The 16,036-nt window shown below is 41.4% G+C and overlaps 1 protein-coding gene across 2 annotated transcripts in view; it reads right to left on the bottom strand.

Annotated features, from left to right (window-relative positions):
- The window catches only part of ENOSF1 (enolase superfamily member 1), a 56,996-nt gene extending 41,342 nt beyond the window's left edge, over window positions 1–15,654 (bottom strand). Inside the window, exons 1-3 of one of the 2 annotated variants that reach the window (XM_075213382.1) lie at window positions 15,604–15,654; window positions 13,046–13,152; window positions 1,533–1,641 (exon numbers count right to left, since the gene is read on the bottom strand). In XM_075213382.1, the coding sequence (XP_075069483.1) occupies window positions 1,533–1,641; window positions 13,046–13,129 (193 nt within the window). In that variant the 5' untranslated portion in view covers window positions 13,130–13,152; window positions 15,604–15,654. Of the gene's footprint in view, window positions 1–1,532; window positions 1,642–13,045; window positions 13,238–15,603 lie in introns of those variants that run through there. The other variant, XM_075213383.1, reaches the window with a different exon arrangement.
- Window positions 15,655–16,036: the final 382 nt, after the last annotated feature.

Below are 16,036 nucleotides of genomic sequence, written 5' to 3'. Positions count from 1 at the left end.
CAGAGAGCTGAAGAAGACTAAGTGCAACTTGCAATTTGTTCATTTACTTGTTCTGTTGTAGTTACTTTTCAATTATAGCTAGAAGTAAATGTTGCCTTTCAATGACAAAACCGACAAAACATATTTAATATTTCACTTTCCTACATATAGGTTTTATATGATATCCCCTCTCATAGCCTATAGGTGACACTATGTTGTTTGATGTCTATGGCGGTTATTTACTTGTATAAATTACAACTTTGACAAAGCAATGACCATGGCAACCAATCAGCAATTGGCATGTATCAGTATATTGCAATGTACATTGGATGAAAGTATGTGTCTGAATGGTTGTTGTGTGATGCTGTAGCATCCAAGTTTGTACTTATGTTATAGTATTTTGTTGTCAACAAAAAAGGTGCTACACTTCACTGGAAATAACTGTAACAGATGGTGTGCAGAGCGTTTGATGAGGCATTTCCAAAGGAGAGAGCTAATTTTTTAAATGACACTGACAGTGTCTTCATTATATACTGGACATACCCATAAAGTTGCCAACGTACTGAGCCATATATAATTCTGATGCTGCTGGGAGAATCATTGGAAACTGACAGTTGAATTATCTCAAAGTGGTAATCGCTCTGACTAAATTTAATGTGGCATAGACAAGGCCGTCATCAGGGAGATAAAGCTGGGCTTATAGGGCCTGGGAGATCAGCCTTTTCCTGCTCTGCCCCATGCTTGTTGCCCCCAGGAACCATCAATTACGTATAGCTGGCAATATGATCCACTCAGTACATGGAGCTGTCAAACAGATTTTAATTATGGCTCTTTCCCCTAAGCAAGTGGCCTAGCGAGGCAGTGGACAGTGCGTCATTGGAGGTGGGGGATGGAGATATGCTATGCACTGGTCACCAGAGCTCAGAGATCTGTTATACACTGGTCAACAGACATTGGAGGCCTGCAATACTGTCAACCAAATATTGAAGATCTGCTATATACTAGTCACCATCACTTGGAAGTCTATACACTTGTCACCAGACTTAATTTCAGCTGTACTCTAGCCACCATTGATTTCAAGTCTGCTATATCATAATCCTAGGCACCAGAGACTGAAGGTCCACTATGCACTACCCAGCAGATTGGAGGACTGCATTATATACTAACAGCCCTTTTTTCTAGTCGGCAGATTGATGTCTACTTTACATACTAGACACCAGAGTGGGAATCAGCTTTGTAGCATTGAGAATGGTCTCTACGCTGTACAATTGCCATCAGAATGTTCTCTGTTTTGTATATTAATCACCAGAATGGATTACAATGCATACTAGGCACCTGATTTGGCCCAGGTTGCCACAAGAATGGGCTTTGCTTTGTATACTAGCCATCAAAGTGGACTATATTGTAGTCACCAGAATGAGGTGGGATGCCCTGTTTATTAGGTTATAGAAGACCCCAATTTTTCTGATAGGTCCATAATGGGCATATTGTATGAAATTGTTTGAGTAGAAATAAGCAACACACTACATGCAAATATATAAACATCAACTTACCAATTTCTGTGCCTTTTCCTAAAGTAAATGTTAAACCATAGCCTTTTAAAGCATCTTCCGCATCAGTTTCTATGACGACATAAGCTGCAGAGTAATCAGGGTCTGTGTGCTGTAATGCAGTGAAAAGGAAGATGCAATAAAAGTTCTATTCAATTTTTTCACACATTTATATTAGTGCTAGGATGAAACGTTTGTCCCATTTGATGTGCCAGCATTTTATTTATTTTACATCATTTTATGAATTCTGTGGTTGATTTGCAAAATGTTAGCATATTTCTATGCAATTAGCATACATATTTGGGAATGTAATATTTAAGGGATAATACACTCCCTACTGTAAATTATATGGATGTAAGAAGTCATCAATGAGTTCTGGGACCATAAAAGCCCTGTGCTTTATACATGAACTCTAAGATGATTTTTTAATATCCGTAATAATTTACTGTATAGGGTGCATTAGTCCTTATAATACACATATTTTCCTAATGAACTCTGAAGTAATTACACAGATTATAAGCAGGCACATCAAAACTCATACAGATATTATTTGCAGGAGTTTATGCATATATTAATATCACTTGTGTATTATACCAAAATTCATTACAATCAATACATCATGAAATGCATGTTTTAATTTTAAGCAAATTCGTCTTCTGAATTATTTAGGCACAGTTGCAACATTTTAAATAAATACTGTTACCATTATGGTCTACAACAAATATAGCAAACTATGTAAAAAGGAAATCAGCGTAGCAAAGATTGATGCTAAAGAATAGATTTCTAAAGACATGGTCAGTCCCAATATATTTTTTCAAGTACATAAACAGCAAAAAAAAAAAAAAAAAAGTATAAATAAATAGTGGGCCGCCAAGTAGAAAAATTAATTGTAGTAGACCTGTGGTTCCCAAACTTTTGCCGTTCACGGCACCCTTAGAGTCTCCAAATTTTTTCAAGGCACCCCTCCAAAACAATTATTGAGCAGTCCTGTTTTAGAAGTAGTTGGGTCAAAAAATTGTAATAAGTATTTAGGTCAGGACAGAAATACTTATTTAGTTGTATGCAAAAATGCCCCCTCTGCATCCAGACACTCTGCCCCTCTGCATCCAGACACACTGCCCCCTCTGCATCCAGACACACTGCCCTCTCTCACACTGCCCCCTCTGCCCTCTGTCACGCTGTCCCCCTCCTCTGCCCTCTCTCACGATGCCCCCCTCCTCTGCCCTTTCTCACGATGTCCACCCTCCTCTGCCCTCACACACGAAGTCCCCCCTCCTCTGCCCTCTCTCACGCTGTCCCCCTCCTCTGCCCTCTCTCACGCTGTCCCCCTCCTCTGCCCTCTGTCAACCTCCTCTGCCCTCTGTCACGCTGTCCCTCTCCTCTGCCCTCTCTCACGCTGTCCTCCTCCTCTGCCCTCTCTCACGCTGTCCTCCTCCTCTGCCCTCTCTCACGCTGTCCCCTCCTACGCTGTGTCCCCCTCCACTGCTCCTCTCACGCTGTGTCCCCCTCCACTGTCCCTCTCACGCTGTGCCCCTCCTCTGCCCCGCTGTGCCCCTCCTCTGCCTCGCTGAGCCCCTCCTCTGCCCTGCTGTCGCACTCCTCTGCCCAGCTGTCGCACTCCTCTGCCCAGCTGTCGCACTCCTCTGCCCCTGTTACACTCCTCTGCCCTGTTGTGCCCCGCTGTCACCCTCCTCTGCCCGTTACACTCCTCTTTCCCCTGTTACACTCCTCTGTCCTGTTATGCCCCGCTGTCACCCTCTTCTGTCCCCTGTTACACTCCTCTGTCCTGTTGTGCCCCGCTGTCACCCTCTCTGCCCCAGCTGTTAACCTCTCTGCCCCGCTGTCACCCTCCTCTGCCCCTGTTACACTCCTCTGTCCTGTTGTGCCCCGCTGTCACTCTCTCTGCCCCAGCTGTCACCCTCCTCTGTCCTGCTGTGCCCCGCTGTCACCCTCCTCTGTCCTGCTGTCACCCTCCTCTGTCCTGCTGTGCCCCGCTGTCACCCTCCTCTGTCCTGCTGTGCCCCGCTGTCACCCTCTCTGCCCCTGCTGTGCCCCGCTGTCACCCTCTCTGCCCCTGCTGTGCCCCGCTGTCACCCTCCTCTGTCCTGCTGTGCCCCGCTGTCACCCTCCTCTGTCCTGCTGTTCCCCGCTGTCACCCTCCTCTGTCCTGCTGTGCCCCGCTGTCACCCTCTCTGCCCCAGCTGTCACCCTCTCTGCCCCAGCTGTCACCCTCTCTTCCCCACTGTCACGCTCCCTCTCACTCCTCTGCCGCGCGCCAGCCATAGAATAAAAAGAAAGAACACAGAAACTTACCAATCTGTCGGGCGCCGGGACCCAGCAGTCTCCTCTTCTTGCAGCAGCTTGTTACTGACGTCGATATTCAGTGACAGCTGCGGGAGAGAGGAGTCTGCTGGGTCCCGGCGCCCGACAGATTGGTAAATTTCTGTGTTATTTCTTTTTTTCAATGCTTGGCCCGCGGCACCCCAGTGACAGCGCCGCGGCACCCCTGGGAGCCGCGGCGCACAGTTTGGGAACCGCCGTAGTAGACAAAGATAAAGTTGATCATTTAGTTGTTTCTTTTCTTTATTCACAAAGGAGGAGCAAATTGTACAATGATACCTGTTGAACATAAAATGAGTTGTGGTTATGCATAAACAAGAATAGAACAAATAAAGCATGTGGTTCAGATGGCATCTACCCATATGTTTGGAACTTCAGTAATTGATACATCACTATTACTTATATTTAAAGACACGTTCATAACCGGGCCAATGCCACAAGATTGGCGGAAATTAGATGTAGTACCAATGTTTGAAAAGAGAAATAACTGGAACAAAGATATTATAGATCTATGAGCCTGATTTTAGTTGTGGGTAAAATACTTGAAGGGATGCTGAAGGATAACATTTTGAAATATTGTGTAGTAAATAATTAGAGAACATAGTGTCAGCGTATTTTCATGATGTATTGGTCATCCCTAAAAAATATTATTATTATCCTTTATTTATATAGCACCTACATATTGGTGGGGTTCAAATTTCCGATGCAAGAAATCGCAACACTTATCCAGCTGACATAAAAATGCGGACAAGATAAATACAGAGGTCTATTTATAACCTTTTTTTAAACACTGTTTTGAGCTGATGGATCCGGACGCTCTATAGCCACTGGACCCGCAGGCATTGCTCATTTAATGTTAGCATTCACATGTCAGCAGGATAAGTGTCATAATTTCTTCTGTCAGGATTTCATACCCAACTCTCTACCTATTATGTAGCGCTTTACATAGAATATTTATTAGTTTTCATCAGTCCCTGTCCCATTGGCACTTACAGTCTACATTTTCTGTCACATGAAACACACACTGGAGATAATTTTGTAAACCAATTAACCTACCAGTATGTTTTTGGACTATGGAAGGAAACTAGAGCTCCCACTGGAAACCCATGCAAACATGGTTTGAAACAAGCTCATTTCCCCAACTCTGTGATCATAACCACTGTGCCACCATGATGCCCACAAAATTATAGTTTCAAACTGGATCGCGATAGAGCAATTGATGTGTGATATATTTGGATTTTGGGAAAACATTAAATACTGTTCCACAAAACAGTCTGGTAGACAAGTATTAGGTCTAGGGAAAATATATGTAAATGCTTAGAGAACTGGTTGAAGAATAGAAGAAAAAAGGGGTAGTTAAGCCGCAGCAATTAGTAATAACATAAATATCTAGGGAATCAAACTAGGACCTAATTAAAATAAAATAACGTTGTTTGCAGATGACGTGCTTTTGACTCTGTCCAACTCCTGGATATTTCATACTAACCTTCTCTCTGAACTGGCATGTTATGGATGGCTGTCCAATGACACTGATCAATGACACTGATCAATGACACTGATCAATGACACTGATCAATGACACTGATCAATGACACTAAATCTGAGGCAATGGCATTCTTTTTTCCTGCCAAACGTAGAGTTCACCTGGAGGAGTCATTCAAATTTCAATGGCACTGACAAGTAATCTGCTATCTAGGCATAGCAATTACAAAGCACCACTCTGACCTGTACCAATTTAATTACTCCCCTTTGGTTGATCTCATTGATTGAGATTTAAACAAATGGCAATCTTTATATATTTATTGGACAGGTAGGATTAACTCAGTAAAGATGAACAACTTACCATGTCTGTTATACTTATTCCAGACACTACCGATCTGAGTTCCCTCTTCTGTTCTGACGGCACTGCAGACGGCGTGTGGGAAATTTAAATGGGGAGGCAAGAGGACCCGGCTCAAACGCATTACCATGGCGAAACCTGCTGACGAGGGAGGACTTGGCCTCCCTCTCCTCTCTATTACTACGCTACCCAATTACACCATGTGATTTCATGGCACATTAATCTGGGTTTGAGAAAATGGGTGGATATTGAGAACGCAATGACCCTGGAGGCTCCGATCTACCCCGGCTGTCCGAGTCACACAGACCCGCCTCGGCATATGAATGTCCCACGATCCGATTTACTCTCTTGATTTGGGATTCTGTGAACACTCTCTTTAAATTGGCCCCATATCCTTCTTTTCTGAGCCCAATATGGAGACACCCCAGTTCCTTTCAGGTAATATAGAGTCCGTGATTACACCCTGAAAATCAAGAAAAATAGATTGTTTCACCACATAATGACATTTGGCCCGCCCACATTCACAGAATTATCAGCAAGACATAGCCTTCCAACATCTCTGCATTTCCTACAGATCTGTAGCTTTGTTCACTCACAAACATATACCAAAAAACTCCGACAACTACTACCCTTTGATCGTAACTGTATTTATTCAGTGGGGCGTAAAGGAAACATATCAATGCCATACTGCTTCCTCCTCAAGCTAAACTTACCTCCAATGGATCCCCACGAAGTGGCATGGGAGGGGGACCCTGGGCTGACACTGGACAGCGAGGGATGGTCAGCAATCAGGAAACAAGTGGCCAAAGCATCCATCAATGCGAGTGTCATGGAAAAGGCTTATAAAGTACGAGTATTCGAGATGGTACCTAGTCCCAACTAAACTTCATCGCATTTTCTCAACAACATCAGACAGGTGTTGGTGAGGCTGTGGTGGACAGGGCACTCAGTTACACATCTGGTGGGACTGTCCCATTATCTAACCATTGTGGAACACTGCACTAACCCTCCTCCGCCAACTCACAGCAGTTCATATCCCCAGAGATCCCGCAATTTTATTGTTCAACAAAGCCGCCCCATCTATAAGCAAACCAATGGACCGCCTGATACTTCAGGTTAGTTAAGCCTGTAAACTATTGAAAGCCCGAGCTTGGAAAAAGACACTTCCACCTACTAAGCCAGAATTGATATATAGAATGTGGCTCATCTCGTCCATGGAATACATCACAGCCGTCCGTAATGACACTCTTCCCAAATTTCACGAGACATGGACCCCATGGTACAGATTACACTGTTCCCCCATTCTGGGCAGTATGTAAATGTGAAATGTTACCCCCCCCCCCCCCCCCATGTACCTTTCCCTTCCCTCTCTTTCAGGCTCTCCTTCTAATCTCTCCCTCTCTACACCATTATTAGAAAAACCGCTTTGTTATATCTAAAGCCCTTGGATAGGATATAAGATGGAACAAATATTTGTGTTATGCTGTTTTCTTTAATTGTATTTGTTCTGCAATGGTGTCTGTTATACAAAGTGTGAAAATAAAGAGAATTAATTTTTTTAAAAAAGGGGGTAGTTAAACTAATGGAGCATATGCTAATTTTCATGGGCTTGAAGATTGCCTTGGAAAGTAAGTCTCTATTTGCTGAAGTCACTAAGCTAAGGATTTTTAACACAGAGCAGGATGGTAACTTGCTACAGAAATATTTCAACACAATGGAAAGTAGGATAGAGAAATGGCAGATGAAATTCCATGTAAATAAATGTAGAGTTATGCAACTAGGCCATGGCAATACCTATGCTACAACACAAAGAGGGCTATACATTAAATAGAATAACATTGGGGAAATCTGAGATGCAAAAGGACAGTGCCAGGCAGCAACTGCAAAGGCAAATACAATCCTGGACTGCATAAAAAGGAGATAAATTCAAATAATGGAAACACAGTATTATCACATACTTGCCAACTCTCCCGGAATGTCCGGGAGACTCCCACATTTCACGAGAGTCTCCCGGACTCCCGGGAGAGTGTGGCAATCTCCCTGATCTGCCCACGTCCTAGTGAAGAATTCGGTTTAAACGCCGTGATTCACCGGGAATCGCGGCGTTTGGCGTCATTACGTCACGGGGCGGGGCCAAAATGACGCGATTTCGGCGCCCCGCCCCCTGCACGCCCACGTCCCCCGGCATCTCCCAGAAGCCCAAGAACAAATGTTGGCAAGTATGTATTATCATCATATAAGACAGTAGTTATATTTAGAATATAGGGTACAGTTTGGGCATCTCTCTGTAAGAATGACATAGAAGATCTTAAGAGGGTACGTAGATATGCAACCCCATTAATAAAGGAAATGAAAGGTTTAAATTATATTAAGAAAAGAGGTTATAACAAATTTTGTTTTTAAGTACTTTTTTATGTGCTTTGCACTTAAGACAGTGCTGTGTAGCCTACTACAGTAGATGAATCTTCAGCCTCTGTAGCTCAAATCCCAGGACACCACCGCCCCCATACAAGTGGATCCAGAGCTTACAATTATTTATTTGTTTTTTGGTGGAGTTCTTTGACTGTTGAATTACTGAAGCAGGCGAGAACTACTAGGTGAAAGTGTGAGTCAGTTGTTGAGTTGAGGAAAATTTGAGATGGTGGATGTAGATGGGAACATGAGTTGTTTTTGTGCAGGTGTTAAGGTGTAAACCAGGCATAGGCCAGTCCCAGAATGTACCGCTTGCCACACTTGGTGTGAAGTGTTCTCCTTTTTTTTTGTCCTCACTGCCTTATGCATGAAAATACTGATGAAGATGAACGACTGAAGGAGAGAGGAGACCTAACATAGTAAGTAGGTATTAAGACTGCCAATGAAGCGAAAGATTTGCAGTACTGCACCATAATTAAAATGACTTCCCTTACAAATCTAAATAGTAGCTTGGTTTATCCTTGAAAACAGTCTAAGCTTTGACTGAACAGGTAGAAATTGAAAGATAGATTTATTTGTTTTATTTTTGAGAATCTGCACTTAGCATTCATTTTTTTTGTAATTTGCAAAACATTGAATTCAGACTTATAACGTAAAACAATATGGCTTGTATTTATATAATACATATTTATTATTTTTGTTGTTGGTTTGTAAAGCACCATAGTGCTCTGCAGCAATGTACAGTGAGGAAAACAGGGCTTACATAAAACAGGGACATACAAGGTATACAAAATAAATAAAGACATGAAATCAAAAGGTAGGGGGTCACTGCTAATGCTTACAATATAGTATGAAAATGGCATTTCTCAGACAAGAGGAGCGAGTGAGGCTCAGAGTGGAGATTGGAATAGTTGTGAGAGTGTACAAGTGTGAGAAGTATAGGTGGGAGTAGGGCAAGCTCTAATAAAGAGGTGGGCTTTAAGAGAGCATTTAAAGATTTCAAATCTAGAGGAGACAGATCAGATGTGGCAGGAAATTCCATTAGCGTGTAAAAGCACAGCATAATTCTTGTAGGCTGAAGTGAGAGGTGGTTATCAGAGATGAGGCAAGACGCAGGTCATAGGTAGACATAAGAGGGCATTAGGGAAAATATTTTGAGATGGTGTTTGAGATGTAAAATGGGGTGATGTGTTGAGGGCTCTGTAGGTGAGAGTAAGTAATTTGAATTGGATTCTGGAGGATATGGAGAGCTAGTGTAGGGATTAGCAGAGTGGTACAGTGGATGTAAAGCAGCAAGAGTGGAAGACCAATCTTGCAATGGTATTTAGGATAGATTAAAGTCGGTATAGATGGACCTGGGGAATGCCAGATAGAAGAAGGTTGCAGTACCTATTGTGGGACATTATGAGAAAATGCATAAAAGTTTTGGTTACAACTTGGGCAAGAAAAGGGCATATTCTAGCAATATTTTGTAGAGGCAACAGGACTGAGAGAGAGACTGAATATGAGAAGTAAAGCAGAGAGCATAGTAAAGTGTGGCACCAAGGCTCTGGGATTCTTGATGGCGAGGGAGATTTGAGGTAGGTGGTGACTTTAGGAAGAGAGAAGATGGTAAACTCAGTTTTGGACATGTTGCCCTTTAGGAAGCATTGGGGCATTTATGTGGAGGCAGCAGAGAGAAAATTGTATACACAGTATAGGAGAGACAGGGAAAGGTGAGAGACAATGAAGTACATTTAGATGTCAGAGGTGGTGAAGGCTAAATGAGCAAATTAGTTCACTAAGAGAAGAGGTGTACAATGTGAAAATCAAATGGCTAAGAGAACCTCGTGGGACCCCAAAAGATAATGGGAGTGGAAGGGAAGATGTGCCAGAAGTAGAGATGCTGAAGTAATGGTTGGGCAGGAATTGAAGAAAAAAAGTCTTGTGTCACAAAGGTCAATGGCTTGAAGGATGCGAAGGAGAAGAGGGTGATCACAGTGTTAAAAGCTGCTGAAAGGTTCAGGAGGATCAATATGGAGAAACAACCACTAGACTTTGTTGTAAGTATATCACTGATTACTGTGTAAGGAGAGTCTCCTGGAATGTTTGGGGTGGAAGCCCAATGCAGAGAGTTGAGAGAGGTTACAGGGTAGAAGAAAAATAGGGTGGTATTTGGAGTGAGAGGTGAAGACAAGAGAATGTATTTTTGGATTGGACAGTTAAGTAACTATTTAAAGGGGGATAATAAAATGCCAGGTCAACTAGAGAGCGGGAGGGGAGCATGCAGTGGGGAAATGGGATCAGAGAAGTTGAGAGGGAGTAGGGTTGAAGGGGCAGGTTGTAAGTGGAAATAAGTGCAGAAACTCCGGTTTCGGGGAGAATGAATTGAGGGTAGATTGGGGAGTATATGAGAAGATGGATATGCTGCTTCTGGTATGAGGAGATATCCTGTTGAATGATGTTGATTTTTTTTTTGAAGTGGCAAAAATCATGCTGTGAGGAAATAAGGAAGAAGTGATGCAGGTGGGCAGGGAAGCATTTTTAAGATGGCAAAGAAGCATTAGGGATTAGAAGACTGGGTGGATAATAAAGAAAGGAAATGGGTTTGCTACTGTTCCTGTCTGCTCTGTTCTCCTGTGGATCACATGACTCACTTCAGGGCGTGCCATTCAAACCTGCTCTATTTAAACTCAGCACTGACACCTGCTCACTGTCAGTGCAACTTGTTTGCTAGCCTGTCTCCATGGACTTCTGTGCATTGTCTAATCCTTGTGTATTCCTGAACTCTCCTGTTGGATTTCCTGTGGGTGAACCCGCTTCATCAACCAAGTGCTGGTAGCACCATCTTTGGGACTCTGTTTGCAAGTATCTCTATGCATCAATTTACAAGACTTTGTTTATTATGCCAAGTGTGCGGATGCTCATCATTGTGATACTCTGAACTGCCATCTCACCTATACTACTGTACAAGAACTTATTTGATACCTTCTGAGGTTTTTCCGCTGATGCTGCTATTTCTACACTCTGCGGTGATCAGTTCCTTATCTTGCATATATGTTGTAGTGAAATCTCTACTATTACCGGACCCCTGTGGTATCCTGAACATCATACTCCCCATCTCTGCTGTGTACAAAACTTTGCTGCATTGTTTCCATTTGTTGATATGTACTTATTATGCTCATGTTCATTGAAGTACTTATTAAGCAGACCCACCGTCTTGTGTTCTTATTTTCTAAACATTGTATGATCCTGACTCAGCTAGTCACGTGCACAGGCCATTGTGGGAACCGCCCATTAGGCCTGATATTATTCCAGTCCATAACAGTTTGCTTGCAAGTGAAAAAGCAGTTATAAGATGAAAAGATGAATTTATAGTGGAGAGATCGCGTTGGAGTGAATTTTCCTCAAGTGGCCCTTAGCAAGGCAGGAGCACTTTTGCAGGTAGCTGGTCTGTTTGCTGTGCCATGGTTAAGGTTTTGATTGCAGAAGACTATATGTGGTGGCTGGAGCTGCATTGTCTAAGGCTGAAGTGAATGTGTTGTTGTAGAAAGAGGCAGCTAGATCAGGGCAGGACAGTGTAGTTAGAAGAGATAAGAGTAGTTTTAGTGAAGATGTAAAAGTAGTAGGTGTTACTGTGTGTTTGTGTGCGCGTTTGTGTGCGGTTACAGGGGGAGAGCATGAATTAAAGTGAGGGTGAAGGAAAGGAGATTGTGGTTGCAAACCAGAAAAGCTAAGTTGGACAAACAGATGAAACAGAAGCAGGAGAAAGACAAGCTCAACGGAGTGTCCATCACAATGGGCGTGAGATGAACTCCAAATGAGAAAGTAAGCAAAAGACATCTTATGGCAGCAGACCCTATGGGGTTGTTAATGGGAATGTTAAAATCACAGAGTACAAGAGGTGGTTGGGAAAAGGATAGAAAAATAATTGAGCCAGGCATCAGAATTGTCAAGGAATTTGGCAACTAGACCTGGGTGAAGATGGAGTGGAGAAAATAGACTGATTGTTTCAGTGCATGACTTGTGAGACGCAGTATGGAGAAAGCAGAATGCCTACTCAACAACCTTGTCTGTTTTTGGCTCTGGGAGAGTGGCTGAGGGACAGTTCCCTGCAGAAGGGAGCTGTAGGGTACATAGTGTCAGAGGAGGTAAGCCAGGTTTCTGTAGTGACAATGTGGTTGAGGAATTCTAAACAAATTGGGCATGAATGGATGCAAGTTTGTTAAAAACATATCTCACATTCCAGAAACAACAGGAAAAGTGCAGGGATGGTAGTGGAAAGATGTGGACAAGGCTAAAGGGTTTGGAGGTACAAGGTTGATTGAAGTATTTGGCTGTCTGTCCTAGCATTAGACTAATGCTAGGACAGTGAATGATTACTTTTCTCAAGAATAGGAAAGCAAAGTACAGTAACAAGTCAAGAGTCAATTAATTGTTGTTCACTTTTAAAAAAGGATACATGTAAATAGTAAATAAATCAAATCTTAACATGAGAAAAATTCTGTGAGATAAAATGAGCCTTGTGTGTAACAATACCTGGGAGCTATCAGTGTTTATAGGCACACTCTCCTTAGAAAAAAATATCATAAGCTCTTGCACCATGCTTTTTTTATTGACCATGTGCTCTGTTAAAAACTTGGCAGCCATTTTTAAAATCCCTCCTAGACTCCCAATGTTAGCAGAGATGCTTTATTTCAAACCAGTGTCTCTCTCTAACCAGATAGCCAGGGGCAATTGTAAGCATCAACTGTATAGCGGCAGAGATATTTATTATTCTCTAGCGTATTGACTGCATGAATATATTGCTCCAAAACACTTTTTACATTATTTTACATATCCACTGTTATAATAGGATAACTACAAGTGCAGAAGAGAAGTGGCTGAAGAGACAGGGAACAGGATTAGTAATATGTTCAAAGTACAAATTGATTGTTTTCCTTACCATGGCATCTGAGCCGTGGTGACCCAGAGAGGTTGGGAACCGAACATCTGTCACTGTAAGATCAGTAATCTTTCCTTTTATCATAATTTTTGTTTAATCATTCAGTTCTGCAAAAGGAAAAAAGTAAATGTCAACAAAGCAAGAAGCAGCAGTGACTTGTACAGTCTTGAGTGCAGAGTGTTTAATCTTCCTCATATGCAGATTAAACAGAGGACAGTTTCACGCCCCCAGCAGCTGACTGGCTAACTTTTAGCAGTCATGCAAGACCCAAAAGCAGTTTAACCCATGCTTCCTCAGCATTCATTGCTACAATTGTTTCATCAACAAATGCTGTTGTAGATTTAGAATTTATTTCCGATTTATGTAGTGAACTAGTTTAAGAATACTTTTATGTTGTCAAATTCTAACAATCATCTTGGTCCACCCTAACCTAGTTTTACATGCATCGTTAATGTAAATTTTACTTTTTTGTAAAAGCTCACTAAATCAAATGGGCAGAATATATTTTGTATTCTTTATTTCTTTGCATTGTCTTTATTAATATAATTGGATTCAGGGGCTGGCTGACAACTTTTAATAGCACAATGGACATAACAAAAGCAGTGCAAGCCTGATTTCTCTAATGTGAGCATGATTTATATAGCCAAATAAATATATTAACAATTGTTATGCTAAAGAGCTTTAATCAAAATCAACACCTACAATCTGGAAAAGCAGAGATCATTTTAATGATCTCTATACAATGCAGAGAACATTTCTGTACAATACAAGGAGCATTCTAGTAACAAATATACAATACCGACAGCATTCCAGTGGGCAATATACAATGCAGGGAGCATTCTAGTGACATATATACAACATACAGCAGTGTAATGCCTGTTTTACAATGCACAGAGCATTCTAGTGAGATATGCTATTAATCAGCCTATAATACTATCCACATATGTGATACATCAAAGAAGTGTAAGTGATGTGTCAATATTGTATCAAAATCAATAGTTCAATGTGAGAATGTATTCACAGAATTAACACAACAAAGAGCCTGTACAAATGGAGTATTTGTTTGTTTACAAGAACGAGCCCTATGACATCACTGTCCATCCCTAATGAACTAGCAATCAGAGGACGAGAGGAGGGCTATTTAAACGGCCATATTCCTTATGGGTTCAATTATCAAGCCTCATGCAAGAGGTGAAACCTGTTGGATTCACCCATAGCACCCTTTTACTTTATGACTACAACCTATGCAGAACGAAAGATTTGTGACAATCTGTAACATTATGATATAACTGACAGAAGCAGTCCTATCAGCGACAGCTACAGCATGAGAACAGGCATTCTGCAGTGAACGAAGAAAGCTCCACGCCACTGCGCATGTGCAATGACTGACAAACAGCTCTGACACTTTCCAAAAACCTGGTTCCTTGCTTACAGCACCCCTCCCACTCTAGGGAGCCTATTTTTCAAAGGTTTCCCCCCTGTAAAACACAAAATTGCTATTTATGATTGTAGCATCGCAGCAGATATCATAGATATCTGCTGCTTGCATCTCTTATCGTTTTACTGAGCACTAGGAGAGATGGCTGGAAGCAATAACAGCGTGCTTATGTAGGGAAGTGTCCATGGGTCTTCTTGTAGTGCTGTACTAAGCCCCTGTATATGTCTACCCCACCTTTCCACCAATTCTGTGATAACTATTTGTTATAATTGAGACTGGCAACTCCTGGTTACATTTAATGGACATCTGCACTAAACATTACTTCAGAACATCACTATGTGGACAATCTCACTTTGAAAAACCATGTTTATGTCTTTAAATAAAGCATCTGAAACTATTATGCCAGTGTAATATGTATTTTGTTTTACCAAAATGTTATTATATGTTTACATGAAACAAAACATGACATTTAATGTTACATAGAAGTTACAGTTTGATAAAGTAGACAATGGATTACTTTGTAAATTCCTAATGTATTCATTGATTTACTAACTTTTATTGTATATTTTACACCACCAGAGTGTGCTCTAGTATTATTCTTAAAAGTGTTATTAGGGATCTGCATGAGAAAATCATGTTTATTTTTAGTTTCATCTGTCTGCTGTGGAGTAAACCTAACAATTTAATCATTAAATTGTTATAAATATAAAAGTTTAATTACTGTATTATATTTGCATGTATGTAATAGCTTGATTTGAACACTACAATGCTACCAATGGTCATGTTTAAATGAATGTTGCTTTCTGTTCAATTAATTCCAATAAATAGAATGCTATGCCCAGCTAAAATAAACTGTTTGTTCACATTATTTTAAACTGGTGAGATAAGAATTAAAGATTTGCCAGTGGTAGAAAACAAAATACCCAAAAAATATAAACAAAACCCTTTCTTAAATATATACCATGACATATATAGATATATTAAAAAACACTTTTTATTTTTCAAATAGAGGAACAAAAACAAAACTGCTGGACCCCATTCATATATAGAATATTCAGGAAATATATAAATTATATCCATAACAGTCACACGCAAGCGCCAGTATCCATTTTTTACTTACTGATCTCAGCACCCTCTGCTTCTAGCACTACCTGATTCTCTGAGTTTGCAGTCATGTGATCTCTCACATCATTTCCTGGTTTCAGTCAAGTGATTCCTGTCACATGACAAACCTCTCAGCTATTTAAACCCCACTCTGTGCAGTAATCACTGCCAGAGTTTCAGATCCTTCCTGTTCTGGCTTTCCTTGCAGTTTAATAATTTCTGTGAATTGAGTTTGATGGCTTCTCGATTGGAACCTGTTCTTTTGACCCCGACTTCGCTTGTCACATCAACCTTCAATGCTTTTGCATATTGATTTGGTGCCTCCCTTCTGACATCTTTATCTAGCTAGTCATGTCAGGTGGCAGCTAGAGGGTCATGAGCTTTGGGCTCCCAGCAGCAAAGTCCATACCACCTTATGGTGATTTCTGGTGAAGACTAGGGGGTCTGTA

This window comes from Mixophyes fleayi, chromosome 5 (assembly GCF_038048845.1).
Source record: "Mixophyes fleayi isolate aMixFle1 chromosome 5, aMixFle1.hap1, whole genome shotgun sequence".
In the NCBI taxonomy this organism is placed as follows: Eukaryota; Metazoa; Chordata; class Amphibia; order Anura; family Limnodynastidae; genus Mixophyes; species Mixophyes fleayi.
The sequence above is the reverse complement of the archived record's forward strand: the minus strand, read 5'-3'. Positions and strand labels throughout refer to the sequence as shown.